Source organism: Diceros bicornis, chromosome 7 (assembly GCF_020826845.1).
Source record: "Diceros bicornis minor isolate mBicDic1 chromosome 7, mDicBic1.mat.cur, whole genome shotgun sequence".
Lineage (NCBI taxonomy): Eukaryota > Metazoa > Chordata > Mammalia > Perissodactyla > Rhinocerotidae > Diceros > Diceros bicornis.
This window is the reverse complement of record NC_080746.1, coordinates 27,756,024-27,772,936: the sequence shown is the minus strand read 5'-3', so window position 1 is coordinate 27,772,936 and position 16,913 is coordinate 27,756,024. Positions and strand designations below refer to the sequence as shown.

Here is a 16,913-nt window from a genome sequence, read left to right as displayed (position 1 = left end):
AATCAACACATTATGAAAATTGATATAATCATAATGGCAGTGTGCCAAAGGTTCAATGGAATTATAAGAGGAGTGCCTACGAGAGGTGGAGGGGGAGAGGTCAATGACAAGGAAGACTTCTCATATGATATGATTTTTGAACTGACTCTTGAAAGAGAAATAGGAGTTTGCTAGGCAGAAAAGGGTAGCAGACATTCTAGTTAAAGAAAACAACATATGTAAAGGCAAGAAATATAGAGCCGTATGGCTTTGCCGCCTTGCCTCATGATTCAGTCAGGAAACAAACGGCACACTCGAAAGGTTAACTGAAAAGAATTTAATGAAGTGCCTATTCCAGAAAGGTGGGCAAAGTCAAGGACACCAACACAAGGTTGTGAAGTATTCAGAGATAGCAACAGTGGGAAGCCATTAACCACCTGGCCAGAGGAGGCAAGGAAAGAGGGTGAGGTTGCCAGAACCTGGTGAGAGCCATAGCCGTGGGAGAGGGACTACCCAACAGGAGCCTTGACCAGAAGCAGAGGAACACAACCACTGCCACAGCCCGGCAGAGACAAAGGGAGGCGTAAAAACCCTGTGCTCTCTTTCCTCCAGTCTCCAGCAGGCGCCTCCCGTTGGCTGAACCCCACTGCAAGCCAGAGGACAAGGGAGTTGGGGAAAGCTTTCTGTAAAGGTCAGCTTCCTGAGGCCCAGGGAGCGGAGACTAGATCTGGAGAGGCAAACAATCATTAGCACACCTAAGATGTATATCCCGCATCCAAACAATTTCCTGTTTCTTGAATAGGTATAGCACAGGGCTATACCTGTAACTACCATTATGAGGTTTGCCCTTGTTTCTTCTTCCTTAACTGATAGAGAGAGGGGCTTGTTGAGTTAAATGAGAAGCAGAGATTCTTAAGATCTGGTTTGCTCTGCAACCTCTGCCCTTCACCAAATCTTTCTGTGTGCCTATTTTTAACCACAATGATGTAATGATATTCTATCAGATATTTAAAAATAAAAACAAATAATCCTAAGAGTTTGAGATGACATACCAAGTAAATGCTTATTTGTCTATCTAAAAATAACTACGACTTTAATGTTGTCAGTGGAGGAAACTGGCTTGCATATTAGTCTCAGAATATTTTTGTTTCCCTTAGACACTTCATATGTAATTTATAAATTCTGGTTAAATCACATTAAGGTATCTTCAAATTTTGTTATGGTGCTACATTGTTTGAAGGAGGGGAAAAAGAACAACTTGTCCTTTTACAGCCATTTTTTCTATTTATTTTTCAGATCAATAACTCGATCTTATTACCGCAACTCAGTTGGTGGATTTTTAGTATTTGACATTACCAACCGACGATCTTTTGAACATGTGAAAGATTGGCTAGAAGAAGCAAAAATGTATGTACAGCCGTTTCGGATTGTATTTCTGCTAGTGGGACATAAATGTGATTTAGCTTCAAAACGCCAAGTTACAAGGGAAGAAGCTGAAAAACTGTCAGCAGACTGTGGTATGAGGTATATAGAAACCTCAGCAAAAGATGCTACGAATGTTGAGGAATCCTTCACGATCTTAACAAGAGACATATATGAGCTTATTAAAAGGGGAGAAATTTGTATTCAGGATGGCTGGGAAGGGGTTAAAAGTGGTTTTGTTCCAAATACTGTGCATTCTTCTGAGGAAGCAGTCAAGCCCAAGAAAGAGTGCTTCTGCTGACTTCAAACATGCCAAAGAACTAACAAAAACAGATTGGGTGTCATTTCAGGATAAATACCAACATTAACAGCAGAATGATGCAATGAAGGCATTAAAAAAAGTTATCAACCCATGCTAACACTGTTTTGTAACGTATTTGATTTGGAGCACTATGCTTACTTGTTACACTGTCAGACTGGATATTTTGCTAAATTATCAGACAAAGCAGACAACTTTTTCTTGAAACTGGAGTGTCTACGTAATTATCTCCATTCTTTGTTCGCACATAGCTGACCTTAATATCCAAATATGTCAATGTTACTCATTTTTCTTGGCAGTTTGATACGGTCTTTTTTGTGCATATATAGTCTGATTGAAAAGAGTTTATCAGGAATTACATTCTCTTGAGTTAATTGATTAACATTGAATAGTAAAGTGGATTTAAAAGTACGTTGTTCACTTACAAGGTAAACCATCTCAGAGCTTTCAGCTAGGACTCAAATAGCAGTTCCTTGTTTAAGGTATCAGACTTGTAACCATTCTCTGAAGTATTTATCCTCCCTTAATTTTGCATGAACTTTAGAAAATAAGTTTTATACTCATTTTTGTTCTCTGATTTATAGGTCCTGAAAATGTTATGTTTTGTAAAGATATCTAAGGATCCAAGCAAAATATTTTATTGCAAATATTTGTAAAAATAAAAACGAAGGACCACTCTCAACAAATGTTTTGATGCTATAGTCTACTGTCCTTATTCAGAGGAGAAAAACAAATTTATGTATATACTGACATTTTCAAAGAAAGTAAATGCAATTTACATTGAACTATTGTCAAAATTATCAATATAGGTAAATACAGAATGTTTTTAGTTAGTAATACTCCTTTTGTCCAAGTAAATTTCCACATTTCCCCATTTCCAATACAGAAAAATGTAGAAAAGACTTTTCTGGGCAAGGAATTTTGGCTAGATGTTTGCTATATTTAGCATTCAAATTGTATTTTACAATCTCATCAGTAAAAGTAAAGATAGAATAATGAGTTAAGGCTATAAGATGATTTTTGAGTTTTCTAATTTTTAACTTATTTTTAACTTATATTTAAATTCCCCTCCTGGAAGGGGCATTTTGATCACAATGTCAAATATTTAATAATATACATTTCTATTCTGTTCTGTAAACCATTCTTGATCACAAAGAGACACCAAATGAAGCTGCCTTTTTGGAATCATAAGGTTTTTACTGTTAAACTATACTTGCTTCATTTGTGTGAAAACCAAAATGGTATAGTAGAAAGAATATTTATTTAATAAGAAATCAGAAAACTTCGGTTCTAAGCTTGCGTTTGCTCTACAATATTTGTACGTAAGTCACTTAATCTCTCTAAGTATCAGTTTTCTCATCTGTAAAATGAGGCTAATAACTCCATTTATTGTGTTTCATGGAATTATTTTGAGAATCAAGTGAAGCCTGTAAAAAAGCTTTGTAAATCAAGAAAGCATTATACAAATGTGAGATTGCTGTCAGCTGCTCATAGGCATCCTATTATATTTACAGTGGATGAGAATTTTGTTTTCTCATGTTCTTTCCCTTTATTCCCATGCAGAGGGAGCAAAGGAGGCACATGTTTTCATGGACCTGGGGTAGTTGTTGGTTTGATGTATTCCCTCTGCCCTCTTACTCTGAACACTGGTCCTCCAAAGTGGAAATGATAGGGAAGGAAATCTCAGGAGACTTAATTCAATAAAAAGTCATGTTTGAATGTGGGTTTTGTGCATCCTTGAAGTAGATATTTAATTGTATTTTTAAATACTTGTACATTTTCTAGGTTCTTGAGTATTTTTAATAGTGCTTATGGAGAGAAGAATATAAATTATACCACCACTATAAAATTTTTGAATATTTATATTGTCAACATTTTCTTAATATCCTTACATTAATTTCACTTGAGTGAGTTCAGACTATAATTGGCAAGATGAGAAAATACCTGTACCCCAAAATGTGAAGTAGTCTATTTTTACTATTACAATTTTAAATCTTATATTGCAATTTTCCATCAGTCAAAAATGGCATAAACTCAATTACTGAATATCTAACAACACTTTAAAGTACAGTCACCTGTGCCTCCTTGTAGAGTTAAAGAGCTAAAATATAAAATGTGATTTAACTTTAAGTGGGTACCCTTTATAGTTGGGGTAGGACTAATATCCAGGTAAAGGGTATGATGTGTTCCAAGATTTAGAATAGAAATAAGGAATCAGAAGAAACACATGGGAGGGTAGGGCCCCGAAAAGTTGATACTCACCAAGGGCACACATGAGCAGAAGCAAGCCTAGAACTCTGGTTCTCCTTGTACCTTGGTTGGGGTTCTTTCCAATACCATGCTGTGTTTTGTGTGTTTGTGTGTGTGTGTGTGTGTGGTGAAGAAAAGGGGAAATGTGGTCTAACTGAATTCACAAAATACTAATACTGGGCTAAATCATTTTGATGTTATAGAGGAGCTATTTGTGGTAAAACAGTATTAAAATGAACAGTGACTACAAAGATCTGAGTTCTTATACAAGATTGCCAAACATCTGTATAACTTTAGCTAGATATCTTTGTCTATCTATCTATCTATATAAAATAGCTGACCTATTTTCTTACTCATCATCATAGAGAATATGGATAATAAGGCCAAAATAGTAAAAATATCTGCTCCAGGCAAAAGATTTTGACTAAGTTTCTTAGAAATCAGATAGTATTGATTTTACCTTAAAATTGTGTAATTTAAAATGTATTTAATTTATACTTATCCCTAACAGAAATTGCTCATCTTGAGTTGCATTAATACTCTCCGTGCATGTAGTGTTGTGATGGTTCATTAAATGGTAAGCTTAAGCCAAAATGATTATGTAATCACAGTGCTTTTAAATGAGGCCTTCATATGCATAATAGTAGCAAACTAGATTTCTTGAGCCTGGAAACTTGAAAGTTTACTCTAGGTTCCTAAAAGCCTCAAAGTACTCCGTGGTTTTTTTTTGTGGCAACCAAAGCAGTCTTTTCTGTTATTAAGATAACTTTACCAGTCTATTTATCCAACTTTACATCATTACAAAACGGAATCTGTGGATTAATAAAATCATTTTAAGAGTGATTTTGTCAGATTTTGTATTGCTCTTGGTTCAGTTAAGTACAAAGCTTCCATAGACTTCAAAGAGTGCACTACATTTGAGTAATTTCCTTAGGCTTGTCATAGTGAGAAGGATTCGTAGACTGAAGACCCGTTTGATAAACTAACTCATCTGTTCCCCAGTAGCTGCCTGGAGAGATGTAGTTGGAAATGCAAAGGAAACATGTATTCTTTAAGGAAAAAAAAAAAGAAAGACAATAAAGGCTTGAAAGTTTGATCCTTTGTATTTTAAAATAGTAGAATACATTCCCAAGAGCAGCTAACTCTTGGAAATTCCACAGCTGATAAATAGCCATCTCTGCTTCAGAATCTTTCTAAATCCCAAAGTTTTCACTCAACTTTCCTGCGCAACCCACCTTCACCTGATGTTAAAATAACTAACAAAATATTCTCCTGACCTGAATGAACTGCTGCATGACTTGGTATTTCTAAAACCTTAATAACTGATGCAAGTAGAAACAAGTGATGAGCTGTGACAATCTATATCAATCATTACACAATCTAGTTCACTTACTACATGATATAATCATGGTATAGATTAAATGAAAAGAAATTTTTTTAAGCTATAAAAAAATTAATGTTCCTTGTTATCTCTAGGTAAATTTTTTGTCTTTTTTTAAATAGTGCCTAAAACATTGTATCATCCATGTGACATTCAGTGACTACTAACTGATGGTTATTATGTTGAATTAATCCTATTAAATGTGGGTTCCATACTCTTGGTTTTAATTTATACATTCCATGAAAGAAAAAACGTGTTTTGCTACAATCATCTCTTGTCATTTTTTTTAGAGTGACAGCCAATGGAAGAAAGATATGGTATAAACTTTTTGAAGTATGTTATTAAGTGTTATTTGATTTTAAATAATGAATAAAAAGAATGAAAATGAGAACTATGATTGTCCCAGGATTGTTACATTATCCATCTTTAGCAAACCATCTTCAGTGGTGCTTTTAAAACAGAAACAACTGTTTAACTGCAATTAAATGCATGTGTGTGTGTATTCATAAATGAAGTGCTAATAAGAATCAGAGATCTGAAATCCCTTGTATATTACCTAATACATAATGGAGTGTGGGGCAGAACCCCATAATCAAACATTAATATATACGCAGTAAAATGTATGAATATTCACACTAAAAAAGGCAGTCTATAAATAACCTGTCATCAGTTCAGGTCAGATTTTTGCAGCCAAATGAGATGTCAAGAATTTTAGATTTTCAGCGTTTTTTGGGTTTCAGAATTGCAGAAAAGGGATCATGGCCATGTACTGTGCCTTAACAGATGTTTCGGAATTTGTGGCTTTTTCCTATTTGGTTCATCTTTGTCCTGCTTCAGCCTTACACATAGTGGGAGCTTATTAAATTTTGGATTGAACTGTTAAATCACATGCAAAAAATTTTCATAACTTCTGCACACATAACCAGTTACACATGTAAAATATTTACGAGTGCTCAGAACATAGTAAGCACTTGATAAATGTCATCTTTTATTTTTGTTTTATTTTTAGTATTATTCTTATAACCACTGAGTTGTGAAGAAGGCAGTTTTAATCTCCATTTGTGCCAGAAACTGTTGATAATGGCTGTCTTACAATAGTGCATTGTAAATGGTCATGACTGAAATGGTCTGATTCTTAGGGTCAGGGAAGAATGCTTTAATAGGGCAAACAGAAGATGATGCAACTCTTGGGGACTGCTGGTGATCACCAACGGCATCTGATCAGAGGGACAGGTGATCTAATGAGTGTGGGCCATCACGTCTTGACAGCAGTGCTGGAAACAGTTATCCCCAGGAACAGTTACGGCTGTGCACAGTGTGGTAAGGACTGAGGGTCAAAGGATTGGGCTTCATAGTCAGTTATATATAAAATGATTAGCAGTAGCATAATTTTTTTAAAGATTTTTTGGCAACAGCTTTATTGACGTGTAATTTACATACCACGTAATTCACCCATTTAAGTTGTACAATTAAATGGTTTTTTGTATACCTGGAGTTGTGCAACCATCACCACAATCAGTTTTAGAACATTTTTGTCACCTCAAAAAGAAATCTTCATACCCTTTAGCTGTCATTCCCAACACCCCTCCCCACCCCATGCCACCTGGGTCCTAAACAGCCACTAATCTATTTTCTGTGTCTCTGTATTTGCTTATACTGGACATTTCATATAAATGGAATCATGTAATATGTGATCTTTTGTGACTGGCTTCTTTCCATTAGCATAATGTTTTTAAGGTAGTTTATCATTTTAATAAAAGTATTCCCATTATGTAATAAATTCTAGCTCATTGTACAAAATTTTGGAAAATATAGAAAAATAGAAAGATGAGGGAAAAATCACCAGTAGACCAATTACCTGAAAACGACTATTCCAATATTTAATGTATTTCCTCCTAGTAATAACACAGCCATGTTGTAAAAAGAAAAAATCGAATAATAGAGATATAAAGTAGAAAGTGAAAGCCTCCTTTTACTCTACCCCAATTCCATTCGCCTCTGAGAGAAAGTCACTGTCCACAATTTTATGTGTGTCCTTCATCTCTTTTTCCTGTATATTTACACTTACAATACATGTATATTAATGGAGGAGAGACTACATAAATGAGATCAGTTTATAGTGTTCTGTAACTTGCTTTTTGCACATAATAGGGTCTAGGCAACCTCTTTCATATTGATATGTTTTGATTTTCTTTTTGACAGTTTCGTAGAGTTCCATAATATGGAGGGAAATATCATTTATTTAACCACTTTCAATAATAGACATTTAGATTGTTTCCAGTTTTTTACTACTATAAACAATGTTACAATGAACATATTAGTGAACATATTTTTGGACAAATGCGTGAGTAATTTTATATGATGTATTCCTAGAAGTGTGCTTGCTGGGTCAAAGGGCCTTGTAAATTTTTTAGTAGCTATTGCGAAATTTTCTTTAAAAAGAGTAGGCCAAGGATATTCTCAAACAGAATTTATAAGAGCATTCGTTTCCTTCTGATTCTCATTAATACTAAATAATGGCAAAATTTTGACATATTGACAAATGGTGGGCAAAAATAGTCTCATTTTTATTTGCATTTTTCTGTTCTTGTGAGGCTGAGCAGCTTTCATAAATTTATTGATCATTTGTATTTCTGTGGTGAATTGCCTATTTATATCCTTTTCAATTTTCAATTGGATTGTTAGAATTTTTCTTATTGATTTTTTAGAAACACTTTCTATAGTATGGACAGAAACACTTTGTTTGGTGTCTTGAAATTATTTTCTTCCAGCCTGTTATAACTTGTTCTGTTATCTTTTGTTTGTCAAGTTTTCATTTTCCTTTGTGTCTTCTAGAATTTTTGTCTTGATTAGGAACTTCTTCCCTATCCAAAACTTATAAAACTCTCCTACACTTTGCTTTTTATGTTTATACTTTTATATATCAGAACTTATTTATACATGGTATGACATAGGGATTTTTTCCTGAATAAATAGTCCATTGTTCCAATGTCATTTATTGCTTTCTCCAAACATTTAAATTGCCACCTTTATCAAATAAGATTTACATGCCTATATTTTAGCTCTATCTGTATCTATACAGAATCTGTTTCCTGACTTAAGTTCCGTAAATTATTAGTCTATTGTTGAACTAATCCCACACTTTCACTTACTGAAGTTTTAAAGTATGGTGTCATAATGACTAACCCACTGGCTATAAGCCCCTCCCACACCCACCAGCGCCCAGACTGTGGTCTCTAAATGCTGTTTCCCACTAAGAGGTACCAAGGCTCTTTGGTGCAATGGCTGATTCTTGGTCTGGGGCAAGAAATGAACAAAATGAGCCTGGACATCTTGTCACACTGGAAAGTGAGGAAGCTATCAAAAATTACTATGGACATAGCAAAAGGACTTAGAAGCAATCTTGAAGAGGCCAAAGCTGGGACAATATGAACATCAAAATGAATAATAGTGGAGTAAAATCACAAATATTTTTAAGTCTATGAGTTCAAAATGACGGTAAGAAAAACTCAATGTATATTGAAAGGAGGCACTCATACATCTGTATCATGATTCCCAGACCCATGTATTCAGGCTGTAGGGGAGACTATAGCATATAATGGTCTCTGATTCAAAGTATATGCTGAATCCTGTAATACAGAACCCCATCCTTTCAGAACCTTTCTAAATGGCTCTGTAACTGAGTCCTTAGTAAGCCATTTTACCTTTCAACTAGGCCAGTGGCTTCTGGGTGATGAGGTATGTGGTAAGACCAAATAACTCTATAAGCATGAGCCCTCTGCTGTACTTCCTTTGCTGTGAAATGAGTTTCTTGATCAGACACAATGTTATGGGGGACGCCATCACCCAGTTAAGGCATCCTGCGAGTTCAAGGAAGTGCGGCCAGAAGCATAGCAGACAGAGAAGATAAAACTATATCCAGAATTTGCATCTATTCCAGTAAGGACAAATCTCTGCCCCTTCTATGATGGAAAAGTTCCAATGTAATTAACCTTCAGTGGGTGGCTGGTTGGTCCCTGTCTAGGGGATCCCCAGGACCACACCCCAGTTCAGTGATTCACTAGAAGGATTCATAGGACTCAGCAGATAGTCTACTCATGGCTATGATTTATTACAGTAGAGGATACAAGGCAAAATCAGCCAAAGGAAAAGGTGCATGGGATGAAGTCTGGGAAAAAACAGGCATAAGTTTCCATGAGTCCTCTCCAGGTGGGGTCATACAGGATGTGCTTAATCCCCCCAGCAACAGATTGTGACAACACATGTGAAATGTTGTCTACAAGGGAAGCTTGTTAGAAACACCGCCCAGGGTTTTTATTAGGGTCTGATCATGTAGACCGCCTCTCCATGGCACATATTCCAGACTCCCTAAAGGAAAGCAGGTATTCAGCATAAACTATATTGTTTGTACAAACAGGCTAGGCATAACAAGTCACTCTTCTCAGTTCTGGGGATAGTTGAAACCCTCCTGAAATCCAAGTTCTCAGATGCCAGCCAAGGGCCAACCCAAAGCATAGCAGTTAGGCCTGCTATGTTAACTCTTTTCTGCACAGTCCCCTTAGGGAGTAGTGACATGTCAGAGGCTCTGTGTTGGTCTCTTTGGTTGGACATTCAGTGATAGCAGTAGCTAGATCAGCCTTGGTAAGTGGGAGCCCGTGCTGTTGGGTCCAAGCACAAAACAGGGCAAAGGAAGCTGGATTCGGCGCCATAAGCCATAAATTGACAGCTAGTAAAGCTGCTCCAATCCACTTCTTCATATACGTTTGGGAGCAGCTCCTCCAGGATTCCAATGAACCTCTCTTTCTGGGAGAAACTTAGAACAGGAAGTGGAACAAAATACAAGACACTTCTTCTGCGACTGATCTCAAGGCCACAACTGATACTTGTTTTCTTTCTCTACCGTCCATTCTGGATTCCTCTCACCCTCATCTAGCATCTCTAGCGGTTTCATTGGCTTGTCTGGTGGTAAGATGCAGACCCTCATCTCTGATGGTGCCTACATCCTAATTCCAGACAACCTGTGACTACGTTACCTTACATGGCTTACAGACTGTGCAGAGTCACCCTGCAAATATGTAATTGAGTTAAAGAATGTGAGATGGAGAGATTATCCTGGATTATCCAGATGGGCCCAATATCATCACAAGGGAAAGAGAGAGACAGGAGAGTCCAAGTCAGAGAAGGAACTGTAATGATGGAAGCAGAAGAGTGATGCCATTGTTGGAACAGGGCCATGAGCCAAGGAATGCAGGTGGCATCTAGAAGCTGGAAAAGGCAAGGAACAGATTCTCCCCTAGCTTCCAGAAGGAATGCAACTCTGCTGACATCTTAATTTTAGCCCATAAGACTCATTTTTGGACCTCTGAGTTCCAGAACTGTAAGATGATAAATTTATGCTGTTTTAGCCACTAAGTTTATGGTAAATTGTTACAACATAGGAAACTCGTACAATTGCCCTTTTCAGGCCAAGGTTACTGCACTTCTCCGTTTACCATCAAATTGGAAAGGGAGTCCCATGAGACACCCAAGTGATGCATATATTTTTCCCTGCCCCATTGCATTAACAGCATCCGTACCCTCTCCTAACAAAACTCAATTACTCTTACCACGATGAAGATCCTCTTCTTGTCTGCTGGTTCCTTGCCATAAGATGCCAAGGTGCCCAGTGCAGCTATAGTTTATAACTAATAGTATTCTTGCTGTGTCTTCTGGCAGAAGTATTTCCCCTTGGAGATCAAGACCTCTTAACCTGAAGAGTTCAGAGTTGTGGAGATGGAGTAGGTCACTGGGAGTGATGGTAAGTGAGGCCACTCCTGGTTCCACCACTTGGTTCCTGGACCCATGTGTTCTTCTTATTGAGGACATAGCACTGTATATAAGGCTTTGATTCAAAGGAAACTTTGCGTCCTGAAGGACGGTGCCCCATCCTCAAAAAGTATCTTCACTGAGCAGGCATTTCAGCTCTGCCTTTAACAGGCCATTCTAATGCTCTGTCAGGTCAGCAGCTTCTGGGTGGTGCAATATGTGATACAATCAGGGAGCTCATGGTCATGGGCTCACTCCTGCACATCTTTTGATATAAAGTGGGTCCCTGGTCTGATGTGATAATATATGGCATACTGTGCTGAATCCCTGTAAGCAAGAAAGGCAAACCCATACCCAGGATATGTGTCTTTCCTGCCAGAATTAACAGTTGACCTTTCCACTATAGTCAGCTTGCCACCAAATGACCAATTAGTCTCTCCGAGGGATGATACTCTATCAATGACTCGGTGTTGGTCTCTTCTGCTGCCAGATTGCACAATCAATGGTGGACATTCAACCTTGATAAGTGGGAGGCCATGCTGTTGGGTCTAAGCACAGCCGCCATCCCTGCCTCCTTGACCACTTTGTTCACGTGCCCTTCATGCCAGAACTGGGCAGCCAAAGACAGAGGCTGGTTGAGGCCAATTGGCAGAGTAATTTTGTCTATTTGGTTGCTTAGAGCCTCTTCTGATGTAGATGCTTTTGGCAGCATTAACACGATAAAAAGACCTTCGTACTTTGTGCTGTCTCCCATATGTCCACCCTCTGCCTTGATCCCAGACTTCATCCCAAATCGTCCTACTTTCACACCCCTGATCAGAAAGCCAAGCCATTCACCACTTCCCAAGAGACTGTATATTCTAACTTCATGCCATTTCTCTTTCCACATAAAGTGAATGACCAAGTTGTCAAAGAAAAACCAGAAATGGATAGTAGTTAAAGCAGTAAAAACAGGTTTTACTCATGAACCATTGCAATCAGGGGAAAGAAAATTCAGTATAGAACTGGGTTTAACTCCAAATTCAACAAGGAAAAGTGGGAATTTATAGCCAAGGAGTAGGGTGGGGGTCAGTGGATGGAAAATTACTAAGAGGAAACATCAGTGTGGATTCTGGCTAAACAAACCTAACAGGATTCTTGCTGAAGGCAGACCAGGGTAACCACGTACCACTTGGGGGACGATGAGGGATGAGGAATTTGATCAGATATGAGGGTGGGGGGTTTTGGCAAAACTAACTTAGCAAGGTTCTTGCTAAAACTGGGCTCTAGGACATGCCCAAGCACAGCCTACTCAGGCTCTGAGGAACCTGGCTAAAGTTTGGTGAAGGAGAGAATCTTTGTCAAAGGGCACACCCAAAGCTCTGCCCATAGGGAGGATTTTCCCTAACTACTGCCTGTCAAGGCTTTGGTGCAGCTGCTGTGCATTTTTGGCCTGCACACACATACTGAGTCAGTCCACCACAAATCAAGCCTGGCCCTTTTTCGCCTTCATCAGCTGGTCATAAGGCCATAGGTGGGAGCTAAGGAAGAGGTGCTGGTGCAATAGTGTTGGATGACATAGGGTTCCAAGCTTCCTGTCTACACAGCTTGCTTCTGCTTCTGGTCTGGCTTGTGCTCGATCCCGGATGTGCCACTTCTATCTTATAAGAGAGTGTTGCTGTGCTTGGTGGCTCTAATGGAAACCAACTCATGAAGGGCAGTTGTGGTCACATGGTCACTTGGTGCTTCATGGTCATGCTTTTCACCTCTACCAGTGCCCAGCATCATACTAGAAGTTGTTTTTAAAAAGGCATATCATTCTCTTCTATAGATGGAATGACTTTGATCTGGAACCCTAGGGATGAGTGACATCCCTTGTGATTCTCCCATTGGATCTGGCCATAAACTCCACAATGTGTCTTTCTCGCCAGAGGTACATCTAAGGGTATAGATGTGTATAGATTTTTGGTCCAAGCATCAGGGTCACTTGCACCACAATCTGGACCTGCTGTAGAGCCCTTTCATTTTCTGGAAACTTAGTATATGGGTCAGAGCAGTATTATCTGGTGTGAACTAAGTTGTCTTCAGAACCCAAAGAAGCCTACCAGGATTTGTTCTTCCTTCTTCATGGTAAGAGGTGTAAGATGCAACAGTTTGTTCTTTACTTTACTTTAGATCACTCGACCCTTAAAAATTCAGCTCTTTTGGCAGGTTCCTGAATCTTCATGGGGTTTATTTCCCACCTCTGAAGTACATGTGTCTTACAAAGGCTTCCAGCATAATAACCAGTCATTTATCATAAATGATGTCATTTATCAATATGATGTTATGCAGGATGTTAGGATAGTCTAGATCTCTTTGGACTATAGTATGACGGAGGACAGGAGAGTTAACCTAGCCCTATGGCAAAACTGCACATTTTTACTGTTGTCCATTCCATGTGAATGCAAACTGTTTCTGTCCTCTTTTCTGGCGCAGGTAGGAAAGAATATATTCACAAAATCAAAAGCCATATGCCATGTACCTAGGACCATGTTAATCTACTCTAGCAAAGATAGCACATCTGGGACAATGCTACAATTGGTACCTTTGGTGCTGCAATTGAGTTCGGTAGTCTACTGTCATTCTCCAAAATCTATCTAGTGTTTTCAGGGGCAAGACTGGTAAATTAAATGGAGATATAATAAGGATTACCGCTCCTGAATTCTAAAATCTTTAAGAATAGCCCTAATTTCCACTATCTCCCTCAGGACATAGTATTTATCCTCTCGGCAAAAGCAGATGTGCACTTTCGGAGCCTACTACTTGGGTTTCCCCACTTTGCTAGCTGTATGCCACAGGCTAATGACCCAATATGCTGTACCAACTACCAAGTATGTCTATTTTGATTGCACATTTGAAGACTGAGGAAATGACCAATGAATGAGTGTGTATATGCAGTAGACCCACTGTGAGCTGGACCTAATCAAGTGTATCACTTATTACCTGGTCCCTATATGCCCCTGTTCTAACACAGATGACATGTAAGAATGGAACCATGATGACACTTCAGGACTCTGAATACCAATGTCAGCTTGGACCCTGTGTCCAATGGTCCTTGAAATATTTGAGTATCCCTTTTCCCCAGTGCATAGTTACCATTGTAAATGGCTGTAGGTCTCTGTGGGAAAGGATGGGAGAAAACACTACCATGTACACTTGCTGAGATGTTGTAGGTCTTTCCTCCTGGGGACCCAACCTCTCCTAAAGTCAATAGGTTCTGGGTCTGAAAATTGGGCAAGGGATGATGACTTTTTGTTGAGGCGACTTCCCTGAACCTCCTGCTCATACATCCTTGACTTTTTTTGATGGTACAGATTGAGTATGCCAGTTAGGCTGCCCATCCATTTTGCCACAGAGACACTGCATTAGCCAGGGTTCTCCAGAGGATTGGGTTCAGAGAACCAATAGTATACCAATAGCATATATATAATATAATATATATATATTATATATAAATCTCTTTATATAAAGAGATTTATTTTATGGAATTGGTTCACAAGATGATGGAGTCTGGCTAGTCCAAAATCTGCAACATGGGCCAGCAGGTTGGAGACCCAGGAAAGCCAATATTCCAGTTCTAATCCAAAGGCCATCTACTGTAGAACTAGGAAAAGTCAACATTGCAGATCAAATCCAAAAGCAGTCTGCTGGAGAGTTCTCTCTTGCTCAGGGGAGACTGGTCTTTTTGTTCTATTCAGGCCTTCAACTGCTTGGATGAGTCCCACTCTCATTATAGAGGACAATCTGCTTTACTCAGAGTCCACCAATTTAAATGTTAATCTCATCCAAAAGAATATCCTCACAGAAACACCCAGAATAATATTTGACCAAATATCTGGGCACCAAGTTGACACATAAAATTAAGCATCATAGACACCATGTTCTATTAATCATCTCTACAACTCTCTGCAGATCATGCACCCCTGACCTTGACGTACATTATGATGATTGTGTCCACGTGGTTTCTAATGGTTAAGTGTTGCCGTCTCATCTCCATCCTACCATCCCCGTTCCTATCAGGGAGCCTGGTTCTGTAATGACCTCTCTTACCCTCGGCACCGGTCTACAGCAGAGAGCCACAGCTGAACTTCTTAGTGAGGGACACAGGTGCCCCTCTTACTAGGACATTCCTTATTGCCTTGATACATGATGTATCCTCCAGGCCTTTCTGTGAAACGTTATCATCTGGAGAGTTTCCACTTTACATAGTATATCCACTTCATTATGTTCCCTTCTCTGAGCCTTTTAACCCTTTCTTCTATCAATCTGGGAAATTCTAGCATTCTAACTTCATTTAGTGTGGACATTTCATTATCTATGTTTCTAGAAGATATCCTAGGAGAAAGTTGGCACCATCTCCTGGGACTCTTGCCAGAGTATTAAATCCAATATTCTGTGAAAATGCTCCTAAATCAATAAAATTTCCCTTATCAACCTTATATTCTGGCCTGCTGATCAAGCACCTTCAGAAACCAACAGCATGCATAATCCCCCAGGCCCTGCCAGCACAGACTGGCAGTCTTGCAGTTCCTTTTGGCATATATTCTCTTTCCTCCCTTATCAGGCCCAGCACATTCTTCACCAGGTTATATTGTGACTTAACCCTAGTTAAGGCCAGGAGAGGAAGCACATGTTGCCTTGTGGGAAAAAAAAAATCTCTGCACGTCAACAAGTGGAGGGAGAAGTGCTAATTCTTAATAGAGAGGGGTGGGCTTCTCAGGCTCAGAGGGGTCAGGAGAATCTGGTGATTCAAGATTTTCATGGTCATCAAACTAGATGTCCTCATTCCATATGTGAGGTTCCCCAAAATTAATTTGTATACTGTATCTGGAGTGCCCCACAAAATTGTCTGCAGTATTGAATACAGTATACAAATTAATTTTGGGGAAATCATATCAAAGATAAATGTAACAGGATGTCCCTGATAGTCCGAGCTGATTCTTACGGATGTCTAGTGGGTAGATGCTGGGCTATAATCCCTTCTAAGTTGCAGGAGTTGAAGGAGGTCTGTGGTTCTCCAGCCACACTACCTACGACTGAGCCGGCAAGTTCTGTTCCGAGAGAAGAGGGAAGAAAACAACACTTGGCCTTCCTTTCAGGATATATTCTCCAGTATAGCTTTACTACCATCATGTAAATATTTTAAGGCCTGTTTGTCCCCTTGTGTTTCTTCTCAATTGGCTCATAATTAACGTTTCTAATTATATTCTCTGAAATCACCAACACATTGTAGATAGCCGACTAAATGATGGAGCTGAAGAACACGAGCAGAATTGATCCTGGCATTCGAAGCCTGGCCTGGAGACTAACAAAATAAAACAAAACAAAAAAAGTGTAGGGGAAGAAGTGGAGGCTGGTGGAAGAAGTGGCAAAATTTAGGCATTAATAGTGATGTGACCTCATTGCCTGGACTTGTGAAGCCTCAGGATATTTTAATTTTATAAGTAGCAAGTAATTTACTAAGAAAAATACAGCAGGACACATCCTTTGTACTATAGCTACTGGATTGCTTTGGCCCAGCAAAAATACTCTGACAATTTACTTCAGATTTAATTCAATTAAGAAAGTGAGTTTCTGGGCCGGCCCTGTGGCTTAGCGGTTAAGTGCGCTCTCTCCCCTGCTGGCGGCCCGGGTTCGGATCCCGGGCGTGCACCGATGCACCGCTTCTCCGGACGTGCTGAGGCCGCGTCCCACGTACAGCAACCAGAAGGATGTGCAGCTATGACATACAACTAT

At 39.0% G+C, this 16,913-nt stretch overlaps 1 protein-coding gene across 2 annotated transcripts in view; it reads left to right on the top strand.

Annotated features, from left to right (window-relative positions):
• CUL5 (cullin 5) overlaps positions 1 to 16,913 on the top strand; it is a 140,764-nt gene that overhangs the window by 21,886 nt on the left and 101,965 nt on the right. For both annotated transcript variants that reach the window (XM_058545282.1, XM_058545285.1), the window contains exons 2-3: positions 1,276 to 1,386; positions 11,067 to 11,148. In XM_058545282.1, coding sequence (XP_058401265.1) covers positions 1,276 to 1,386; positions 11,067 to 11,148 — 193 coding nt within the window. The remainder of the gene's footprint in view (positions 1 to 1,275; positions 1,387 to 11,066; positions 11,149 to 16,913) is intronic.